The 12,339-nt window shown below is 39.3% G+C and overlaps 1 protein-coding gene across 1 annotated transcript; it reads left to right on the top strand.

Annotated features, from left to right (window-relative positions):
• Window positions 1-1,168: 1,168 nt before the first annotated feature.
• GJE1 (gap junction protein epsilon 1) lies at window positions 1,169-7,005 on the top strand (the record flags this gene model as incomplete). The annotated part of the gene is given in 5 exon segments (XM_082756168.1): window positions 1,169-1,203; window positions 6,018-6,036; window positions 6,040-6,195; window positions 6,610-6,744; window positions 6,748-7,005. Coding segments are annotated over 5 exon segments (603 nt in total).
• Window positions 7,006-12,339: the final 5,334 nt, after the last annotated feature.

Here is a 12,339-nt window from a genome sequence, read left to right as displayed (position 1 = left end):
CCAAGCACGGATCTTCCCAGTTCACGCAGCTGAAACCACAGCACTTTGAAACGCAGGGTACCGAGGAGCAAGGGACTTGGAGATGAAGGGGATTTCTTCCTGTCACCCATATGTGGGTTCTGAACAGCTCCTACTGAAAGACATTAGCTACCTTTAAAGTTTTGGGGTTTACTCTACAAACTGTAACACATATTAGTCTCAGATAGGGACATGGGGAAAGCTGATGAGATAATCTATCACTTTTTATGCAAATTGTATATCTGAATGGATAATAACGTTTTCTTCTATGAAGTGTCTCTTGCTTTTCATTGAGGTAGTATATTTTATTTCCTAGTGCATGTACATATATTGACTTTACAAACAGTTCCATCTATTTCCAGCAGAAGCCATGAATTCAGGTAGCAGTGCAACTATGCTGCAAGACAAACAGTTCTACTGCACTCAAGTTTTCAAGATAAAGAGTTAACACAGAGGAATAACAGCATTTGCCAGTTACATTATCCATGGACTGATTTTGCCCTTCCTCTTCTCAGGAAGGAGGATGTATAAGTTTGCAGTGACCTTGCTTGCTCATATTATTGAAATAGTTCTCTTGAAGCCCTAGAGGTTTATGACAGGTATATGGAAAAATAAAATGAATGCATGGATGGCTTGCTGAAGTGGGAGAATGAGTATGAGCACTGAAATACCGGAAGTGGTGTACCACATATGTGCAGTTACACATGGCCTGCGTATGATTTATCTTCTGGAAAGTCAGTGCTAGTGCTTGGAAATAATCAGGCTAGAGACTTCATGTTTACTAGGCAGGTAATAGGAATTGTCATGGATCTCCCTCATAAGTGATTCCTGGCACTGACAGTGCTTTCCTCCACACTGTATTAAATTCATCTACACTCCCTCTGAGGCAGCCTTCCAATTTGCTTGGAAATTATCACAAAAGCATCCTCTGCTTTTTTGAGTGCACATAGACTTTGCTAGGAACATCAATATTCATGCTTCTGCAAGCAATCTGAACCATTCTTTTTGATTTCCATTGGTTGGATCCAATATTTGTCTTTAACCCTGTAAGACCAGAATATGAGCTGTTGTCCTTCCACTTAATTATTTGAAAATGGGCTTGTATGTGAACAATCAGTGTAACTCCCATATCCCATAGTTCAAAGTCAACATGTATCTGATATCAATTTACCAAAACACCAGAAGGTGAGTCTTTTTACATGAATATCAACAGAAGAACAATTTAAAGCTTCTGTTGGCATAAACTTCACTTGCAGCTTGAATGGAAAAAAGTGAGACCCCTTGGGTTTTGTTGCACTGAAACTACACTCCCACTGCTGTCCTCCAGGATAATTTCTTCTACCCAAGTAAGTTATACCTATCATCCAGACTGAAGTATGGAATTCCTTAGAATTAGGTAGAATTAGGAACATTTTCAGCAGGAATATACCTTACTGATTTTCACCAGCACTTGATTGTATCTACTCTGTGTTTTCAGAACTCTAAACAGCAAGGAAATAACATTTGGAGACTATGAGTGTCTCCAGCTCAAAGGAAACAGAAAGTTAGATTATGTTTCTAATGTCATTCAGCGGATGTCTGTGTAAAGGCAAGAGAATATACTGAAACAGCATGAATATAATTTCCTGCAGAGGCAAAAAGAAGAGGAAAAAGCTCCACAGACCCTGACATAAAACAGCCAGAATTTAGATCCTCACAGGCAAACTGTTCGTCATTCTCTTTTCAAACAAAAAAATCTATCCATCTCTTTGGATTTTGTTTCAGATTATAGTCTAGAGACAACTTCATCTTGCAGCTATGACACAAATTTTAGCACAAGAGCAAAGGAGAGAATGAGCAGTGCAGGTGTGTCTCCCTAGTGGGAAAGAATCTGCGCACAAACTGAAATCAGGCAGCGCAGAGGGAGCATATCTGGGAGTGCAATATCACAGGGCAGGGACTGTGACAACTGGGAAACGTGGGAAGCAAATCTGCCTCATCAGTAATTCCCAAATGTAGGGATGCCAAAAGTCTGTGTAGGAATGAAGAACTCCACGCATCTCACAAACGCCCTCTACTGAGACGTGCTAACAGCAGGGAAAAGGGTTCCCTTCCCATGTATTCAGGCAGTTTGAGGCACTTTATACTCCAAGGGCTAATTGCGGATTTGCACATCAAAACAAACTTTGCATAGTCCCACAAAGATCCAAGTATATCTGCCACTAAAACTACCTACAGTAAGTAGCCTGTAATTAAGTATGCAGGCTTGCAAACTGAGTGAGAGAACTGTGTAGCTGCATTTAAATACAGCCTTGAAAGTGATCATGTTTAAAGCCTGATCATCAGTCACATGAAGAAGAAACAAGACAAAAAAACAAGCAACAACTATTATTTGACTTTAAAACACTGAGCATTAAGGACCAAACCTTTGGGAAAAGTTTCTAGCACCAGACATTAGACCAACAGTTGGGAAAAGTGCATTGTAGTGCAGAGTGAGTTCTCCCAGACAGCTGGATATATAATAACCTTAAGTAAGTCATGTCTTCTTTCTTGTTACATGAGTATAGCCTTTCTTTCTTTTTTGGGAGATTGTTTTGGCAGAGACTTCCATTACCTTCCAGCTTCTTGAGTCAGAGGATCTATTTAAGGAGTAAGAGGACATGATTTAAAGGGTAGAAATAGATCACTTTCTCTCTCCCCAGGTTTCAGAACAGATAACAGGCTTTTCCACTGCTTCTATGTGGGTAGCAGGATCTCAAGGAGCTCAAGCAGTAGCTGGACTTTGAGAGAGGATGGAGACAAAGATCTCCCTGGATATGTAATACTCTATACTGGGGAACCTTGAAGAAGGACAACGTTCAGCTTCTAAGGCTGCATCTCTTAGCATAGAATCCAAACTCTAAGGTTAGACATCTAAACATCAAACTCCTATGACTCTTTTACTAGTAAAACAGCACTGAAAGTTAATCATCTCATAGGCAATGCCAATGGGTTTCCTAGGAGAAATGGATGTGGGAAGAACTACTCTAAAAAGAATTGTTGTGGTTTTGTGTAGGGAACGTCACAAACAGCGTGAGCTAGCAAACTGTTTATGTTCAAAAGAGAAATGCCAAATACAACTATGGCTGCCCAGGGACAAGCTCTAAACAGCAAGCTAATTAATAGAAATGATGTCAGATATGTGTCATGCAGCCCTTTCTTCTCCTGAGACTCCTGATAATGGAAGAAGTAGCCACACTGGATTACTGGACATGAGGACTGTAGAAAAGATAACAAGAGAGTGATTCTTTGTGCCTATTTCTTAACTTTTTAAAATATGCTTTTTCAGTTACAAATTTTGTATTCATAAAAAAAAAAAAAAAAAAAAAAAAAAAAAAAAAAAAAGCTGTGATGGAGAAACTTAACATATGACATGCACCTTCCCAGACTGAGTGCCATGGCTAAGGCCATACCCTTCTGTAATAAACCCAGGCTCTCTTTTGTCCATCCTTCTCAGCTCTCAGCCTTTGCACCCTGACACATCCTGTAAGACGCATGTGGTCTTGCCCAATGCTCTTCATGCTAAACATAAAACAGTCAGGAGGAAATGAGGAAGTAACTGATACCACGAGCCTCCTGGCCTAGCTGAAGGTGAGTCAGCCTCCATCTCAGGTCAGAATTGCAGTGGAGGCACTAATCTGTACCTAGCAGAGGCCTCCACTGGCCCTAAGCTTTGATGCACAGGGAGCTCTGCAAACCAAAGCTGAGAGAAGAGGCTATTTTACAAGGTTTAGCCATGAGAGTTCTCTTTTGGCAGACAAAATCTTATCTTACTAGTTTATTTTCAAAAAGTCTTCTTTCATTGTAATTATTATTTCATAATGTTAATATGTGTCATTACATTTAAACACACTAATAAAGCAATGAACTGGTTGCTTACTGTTAAAGTATTAGTTCATCCCTATCAAACTTCAAGCAAAAGTGCATCTTTATGCGTGCATTTTTTTTAATTAACTGTGATTGTTCAGTAGAACTTAAACTCATTAAAAGGTTAAGGAGCACACTGCTGAGTTGCAACCTCAAGCTACAAGACAGGGTAAAGACACACTTAGAAACAAGGATACCAACATCTTCTGTCTTATCTATGTGAAATAGACAACCAACAGGCAGCCTCTCCTGCAAATTCAAAACAACAACAACAAAAGATTTTCTGTCAAGAAAGTCTCAAAGAACTATTTGAGTTGCCTTAGCAGACAGTATTCAGAAGGCACAATGCCAGTTTACACTACTCCCATCTCAAGTCATCCTCTTAATGCAGTGTTATGAAACACATTATTGAACACACAAGACAAAAGAAAAATCACTGCTTTCCGTTCCTCCTAGTGGGAAGATAATGGGCTTCCTGTACTTTAGCTCATACGACACATGTTTGAACCACTTCTAAGAATCTGACAGATTTATTATGGACCCATTCATCACAGTCAGTGGGGTTCGAGCACAGACACCCATGGGGTTTGTATCAGGCTTATTTGACAGCCTCTCCAAAATTCATTTTTAATTTCAGTTCAGCTGTAGTCATTATGTGCTATCAGAACTAGAGCAGAGCATTGCCAGCTAACTCTTAGCATCTTTATCACAAGACAGATATCCAAGTTTCCGTATTGTTACTGCAGTCATACAAAGAATGATTTGATTGTCTTAGATTAGGTGACTCAGTCAGATAAGTAGTTATCTTATCTCCAACTAACAACAAAAAGCTATAGAGTAACATTTGTATAGTGCAGTTTTTTACCCAGAAAGTGTCCTTAAATATTGCTTCTATCTATAATGAAATCAAAATCATCCTAACCAAATGTAGTGTTTACTGAAGATTCATGTTCATGGATTAACATGAAAATAATGGCTACTATATATAAAGCATAATAAAAAGCATTGCAAGATCTATCTCAGCTTAGAAACTAGTAGATTTCTCCATTACTGCTTTTTTAAACATTGCTTAAAAAGGCAAAAAAAATACCACTACATATATTCTTAAAGTACATTCAACCATAGGTTTTCAATGGCAACTGACATTTTAAAATAATTAAATGATTAAAATATTACTGATATTAAAAATATGTCCAGCATGCTGAGCTAATTTAGTGATTTTATAGTATTGCAGGAACAATAGAAATTGCTTTGGATGCTAATTAAGCTCCACATGTATTATGAGCAGAAGAAAAAGAATGCACAGCAATTGTAATTACTGCATTTTTTAAAATGTAAAGGTTCATCACATACCCTAAGAAGCACAATATTTTATTGCTGATCACATACCACTGTGAGATATTGTTTGTAACTGATGTAATATACACAAGCATTAGCATTTTCTATATGTAGCAGAGCACTTTTAAAAAATTTAAAAACCCAGTCTCACTACTAAAACAACACCTTTTACAGCCCTCCAAGAGATAAATAGACATAAATTAACTGCTTGACAAAGGACGTGTAGTAAATAACACAGTCACAGAAGCATTTTTCATTGTCTTCATAACTGAGCACTCAGCTAATCTTGGACCAACAACTTCCAAGTTTGGCTACATCCCTCTTTTTTATGGGACTTTAAATATAAAATACTTTTAACTTAATAACCCCAGATGCTGCAAACTGAACCTGTCAGCATCCCAGCTGGGGTGGGAAAGTGGTGGTGCCGGGGGACTCCCACAGCTGAGGTGTGACCATCGGTACCTGGCAACTAGGGCTGTGGGTCCCCCCAGCCAGGGGAGAAAGACTTGAGTGGGCTGGGTAGTAAAACTGACAGATTAGTTGATAAAGGTTAGATAAATGAGTGTTTATAGAAAACATGCAGCAAAAATAACTTGTTCTAAGCCATTATTTTTTTAGAGAGCTACCACTGCCTTCACAGGCAAACTCTTTCCTTTTAAAACAGGGAGGATAAAATAAATATTTTGGATAGTGATAAAGAGCAAGTAGGCCTCCAACAATAATTATTGTGCTCATTTTTGTTTTCATGTTGAATAACTCTGTGATGTGCAACTCAGGCCACCGAGGGTAATTGGCTAGTTCCACACCCTTTGCTTTGGCTCAGTCTGTATGTTTCTCCTTGGTGTTTTGGGCTTTGCTGTTTATGGAAATGAGGCCTTGCATTTCAGCTGTGACCCAGATGACAGGGAGGTTAATCTTTTCTGTTACAACCAGTTCAGCCCTAAAATTCCTCAGGTAATTCTCTCTCTCTCTCTCTCTTTTTTTTTTTTTTTTAATTGTAGAGATCCAATACTAAGACAATAAACTCCTAAAAATTAAACATAATTTTTCCATATAAGAAGCACTAACTGATTGGTCTAATTATCACTTAGCTTTTTAATGGATACTTTCCTTTCAATGACCTTGCATTTGTGACTAAATATGGAGTTGTACTTTCTGTCCTTCATAACAACAATCCAGACCTTTCAGAAAGCAAGTGAGCTTTTCCAATTGAAACATAACAGTGATTTTTACCTTTACTGTGTCACCTATGTTCTTATACATTTGATTTTTTTAAAAAACAGGCTTGCAGATTATTCCAGCATGTGCCAACTTTAGCTATCCTAATGCAGTTTTAAATGACCTAACAATGTTTCTGCTACAGATTAGGTATTCTGGGCATTACAGCTGGTGATTGTAATGGCACCCAGAGCGTTTTTTCACCTTTATGCCACATGTAAGAGCATCAAACAGGAAAACATCCTCCAGAAGATGTTTTACACTATCTTTTATATCTTCTCTGTTTAGTTAAGGATTATTCTTGAAGTTGTGGCTTTTAGGCTTCAGACTCAACTTTTTGGTTTTGAAGTGAATGCAATATACATGTGTAATGTGGCAGCACTTGATAAAACATCTAACATTACTTCATGCATGGTGCCAGAGGGCATTGAAAATACAATTTTCCTTCCTGCTATATACACATTCACTGTGATTACATTGGTCTTGTGTGTTGCTGAATTTTTTGAGATCACATTTAGAAGGCTATGTTTCATAAAAAGTCAGTGATGTCAATCATTTTTAGTCATTTATTACCCTGTCCACCTGCATATTTATAAAGATCTAAAGCTATAACAAAAAAAAATCTCCTGTCCTCTATGCAGCATTGCAGAAGAGAATCACACTCATGATTACTGCCAAAGAGAAGTCATCTAACACTTAATTCCAATCTAAAAGACACCTCATTATGTGAATAATTTTTGTTTCTACGTATAGGACAAAGATAATAATAACATTCACACAAGTAATATGTTTATGACCTGCTGCCTACAGTAATTTGTCTTCCAGAGGAATGTCTTTGTGATGAGGAGGTTATTTATATCCATATTTTTATTGACAGCTTCATAGAATATGGTACTTTTCTTAACATATGCAATTGAATTTGCTTGTTACTGGTTAATAAGGTTGTCAGCCTGCCAGGAAAAGCTATTCCAAATCCCTTCCATGTTCATATGGTTTGAGAATTAATCAGTAATATGTGATACTCTCTAAGTATCAGAAACTGTTCAAACATTTTTCCCAAGCAGCACCACTGTTGCAATCCACTGTGGTGACAACACATTCATTGGTATCCGCCTAGGGTGCAGCATTCCAGCTGTAGTCACCCGCTAGTTGTGAATCTCCTTTTAGAAGTGAGAGACTGGCATGGTACTCTTCATGCTGATTTGAATGTCTTGCCTTCATTATCCTTTGAATTTAAAATAAATTTTAGGGTTCCTTTGTTGTTTTTTGTTTGTTTTGTTCTGGTTTTGTTTTTTGTTTTTTTTCTATGTGTGTGTGTAACTTGCTGGAACATATACTTATGGTTTAAGATGCAGTATTAAAGGGAAAAATGGAGCACTTTCACAAAGCATTTACCAATTTTGTACAATTACAATTTGAAGGAGTAAAGGGGTTTTATGACCTCATTTTGCACAAGAAGCTTAAAAGTGTGAAAAAAAAAAAAAAAAAGAAGTCTTTTTTTGGTCCAGTCATGATTTCAGTGAGAGGTTTGCCTGTGTACGACTGCAGAATTAGACCCGTCAAATTTTCTGCAATGACATATCTGACTAGCTATTGTTTTGACTAAGTTGCTAGTGTAACAATTAAAAAGAAGTCTGCATACAGAAATCATTCAATGAAATATGTGTATTTTTCTAGGTTTGGACAAGAACAAGATGTTTTCTTGTGCTACAGTTTCATTTTAAGGACTAATAGGTACCTCAGCTTAGAAGTAATTTCATTCCTTGTGCTGAAGTGAGGTCATGGAAAAAATCAGATTTTAGAAATGGAAAGGAGGAGATAGCTTCCTGCATAAAATATGGACAAATTACAGTCATAACAATCGGCTATTTTTCATTTGTTTTTCAAATACCCTCAATTTCCAAGAGGAAAAAAAAAAAAAAAAAAAAATCTCCTCTTCTTTGCTAATAATTTTCTGCAACTGAACAATTTTGTTCTGAATCTCAATATGCCAAGAGACTCAGACATAGAATCACAGAATGGCTGGTTTTGATGGGACTTTTGGAGGCCTTCTGTTCCAATCCTCTGCTCAAGATGAGATACTCACACTAGGCTGCCCATTGTGCTAGTGTTCAGCCAACTGCACAGTAACGTGCTTCCTGATGTTCATACAGAACCTCCTGTGTTCCAGTTTGTGCTCATTGCCTCTTTTCCTGTCACTGGACAACACTGAGGAGAGCCTGGATCCATCTTCCTTGCATCCTCCCGTCAAGTATTTATACACATTGATAAGATCCCCCCTGAGCCTCCTCTTCTCCAGGCTGAAAAGACCCAGCTCCCTCAGCTTCTCCTCATACGAGAGGGGCTCCAGCCCCCTGATCACCTTGGTGAGTCTGTGTTGAACCCTTTCCAGTACATTCAGGTCTCCCTTGTACTGCATGGGTGGCAGAACTGGATACAGTACTCCAGGTGCAGCCTCAACAATGCTGAGAAGAAAGGAAGGATCACCTCCTTTGACCTGCTGACAATACTTTGCCTAATACAGCCAAGAATACTGTTAGCCTTCTTAGCAGCAAGGGCACTTAAGTTCAACTTGATATTTGCCAGGACTCCAAGGTCCTTTTTTGCAAAGCTGCTGTCCAGCTGAGTGGTCCCCAATGTGTACTGGTGCCTGGGATTGTTACTCACCCAGGGGCATTCCTCCCCCAGATGCACTGAGCAGTGACTCTGTCACTACTTAACAAAGATTTGGGAACTGTTATAAATTAGACCACACAATTTTCTGGTCTATTGAAATTATTTTATTAATCAAGTAAGCAGACACAAGCAAAACAGCACTGGGCAGCTGGGGAGTCTCCGCTCCGCAACAGCACGCAACTTCCCTTTCCAGGGTTGCTGTTTTACAGCAGTCGAGTTCCAGCTTATCGGGACTTGTCGAACTGGCTGAGGCTGCGCAGTCTATTGTTGAGAGGGGGGTCGACAGGATGTCTTGTGGTAAGGGATTTCACAGAGTCTTGTTTCACTCAAGGATGTTTACCCAACACCCCCTCCTGCTATCTGTTCGCTTAATCCTCCCCCTTACCAAGGCCGTTAAATTGTGCAACCTTATCCCCTCAGCAGATTCTCCAAATTCCTCAAAGACAATGAACAAACCCCCACTAATTTATCACAGGAACCAGCAAAGTCAAACAGAATCCATTAGTGTCTTTCAGCACAGTCTGAGGCCTGTAACACTGAAGGAAATAAGAACAGCATTACTTCTTGAATTAAGTGTAGCTTTGGGAAGGGAGGGGGAGGGAAAGGAAAGGGAAAGAGAAGGAAAAGGGAAAGGGAATGGAAAGGGAAAGGTAAAAGGGAAAAGGAAACTAAAATGTGAAATGGAAATGGAAAGAAGCATTTAAGATGCTTTCATCCAGTAGAAAAGCAGATGAAGTTGAGATCCTGCTGAGAGGAAGGGTCCTTTTAGGAATATTTGAAAAATTCTGGAAAATTTACAAGAAAACCTTTTAGCACCAGCTGTTAGTTAAGCAGTCTCAAATAAGGCTGGGTTATAAATGCTTTGTAATCCTCATCCACAAAAGTAGTCCTCCTTATGTAAACGGAATTGCATGATTTAGATTTCTAGGAATTGATTGCTTCTGTGCCATGGACATTGAAGTAGCTCACAACTAGCTCTGTCTTTTTTTAATATGTTTGTCAAGAACAAGATACTTTCACTGTATTAGGGCATTAATGTTGTGACATTTTTCCCTGTGGAAATAAGTTATATGTTGTCTTAAATATATGTGCAGACAACACTATCAAATCTGTGCAATGATAAACTAGTTATTTGATATTTATAAGCATTGCAAGTGGAATAACAATCACTGTGCTAACTTCTTATTTGCATAATATGTCATGTGCTTTGGTCAATACATTTAATTTTTTGTTGTATGCATTGGTATCCATCTGGAGTTACTTTTTGCAATTTAAACTTTTAATTTCAGTTAAAAAAAAAAAAAAAACAAAACAAAACAAAAAAAACTTTATACTTATAGATAAAACACCATGTATACATATAACATATGTATACATATACATATATAACACCATCTACTAAAAAGAATTACTTCTATGTTTTAAGTACTGTGGCAAAATATTGTACTCAAATCACACTTAATCAGACTTTCATTCAATAAGAAAGTAGCTTTATCACCACCCCATCATTATTTTTCCTAGTACTTCATATTTCCATTGCTTGTTGTTCTTCTGCAGATTTCAAAATACTTCAGAAAGGTTAGAAGAGTGTCAAAGTCCCCAGCCCCTCAGGGAACTTTCCTATTACCTCCAGGAGCATTGCAGAGCCAGGACTGGCACAGGACTGCCTGAGGTCCCTTTGGGCGTGTGTAGGAGCTGGACTACCCATCACCATGCCCTTTCCTTTAGTGGTCAAAGTCTGGAAATTTTCAAAACCTGTTCTTGTTCAAAATCAGACCAGATGTAGATTTTTTTCTACATTTCCAGTAAAATGAAAATTCCTCAGTTTCAGTTTTTCACTGGCAAACAAAATGTGCATTGTTGCCTTTTAGTGCAAATGTTTTTCTGTTACCAATTCCATCATTAGTTTCTTGAACAAACAGATTGTGATTTTACATCCATGTAAAGAAACCTTTTCCCCATGGCTGTCAAAACTTCTTTTTCCTATATTTGTCATCTGTTTTCCTAACATCTAACGTATCCTTAAGTGCCTCTCAACTTTTCTTTCTTCCGTTCTTCCCAATTCCCATCACTTTTGTCATCATTTATGTTGCTTTCTATCAGCTTCCCTCCACCCTCACACCCTCTGAGATTTATAGCATGCCTGTGCTTGTTTCTCAATGTTGTGCTGATTTTACTTCAAATACTTAGCAATTATTTGAGATGATCTTGGAGGCTTTTATTCTCATTATGAAAGGAATTACATAATAAACTTGGGGATTCTTTGATTCAGTTCTACTTTTTTACAGAATTAACATACAGTCCTGCCTCCCGGAACACAATACAAAGTATTTTTGTGGCTTACATCAAGCACACATTTTAAGTGCTTCTTTGACTTTTTCATTGCTTTCCACCCTACTCTAGCTGCCTGTTTTCTCAGACAGCGCTCAAAGCAATCCCCAGCTCATGCGTTTGCAAGTCAGATTCGTCTCTAGCCAGACATCACACCCATTTCAGTTCTCTCTTAACAAACAGCCGTAATTGTTCCCTCCATGATCTTCAGCGAAACAAGCTCAATACACCCATCAAGTGACGTGGCTGCCTTTACATCAAAGGCATAGCTGCTTTGGGCCAGCTGGCTTCTACACCACCACAACATCCCAGTCCTATAACCACTCGTTGTTCTCTTGGTTTCTTTGTCTTCCTTTCTTCTGCTCAGCCATCGTTTCCCTTCCAGTCTCCTCTCCGCACTCTCCCAGGACAGCCATGAGGCAACGCCGCCACCTCTCCTGCCCCGTGGCTCCCTCCAACACGCAGCTTTCTTTATGCTCTGGAGCACTGACATCCTCCTGCCTCACAGACAGCCATTTGGAGCCCAGGGGAAGCTTGGCACCAGAGCTATTTAAAACAAATAAAAATTAAAAAAACATTTCACCACACCGCCAGAAGACAACAGGTGCGACAGTATCACAACGTGGGGGAGCACCATTTTGAACGACTTTCCTCCAACAGCTCCCCTTTCTTTCGCTGCTCTCACCCCCGCTCGAAAAAAAAAACGAAAAGCCCCGGGAGTTTCTCTGAGCAGGGAGCTACGGGGGCAGCGTGTGGGCACGGGGGACGGAGCCACCCGGGCCCCGGTTGAGCGGCTCAGGGGTCCCGCGGGCGGCCTCCCGCCCGGCAGGGGCCGCTCTCCCCGGGCCTAGCGCCGCCGGGAGCGCCCCGCGT

This window comes from Aythya marila (genome assembly GCF_965140915.1).
Source record: "Aythya marila genome assembly, chromosome: 3".
NCBI lineage: Eukaryota > Metazoa > Chordata > Aves > Anseriformes > Anatidae > Aythya > Aythya marila.
The sequence above is the reverse complement of the archived record's forward strand: the minus strand, read 5'-3'. Positions and strand labels throughout refer to the sequence as shown.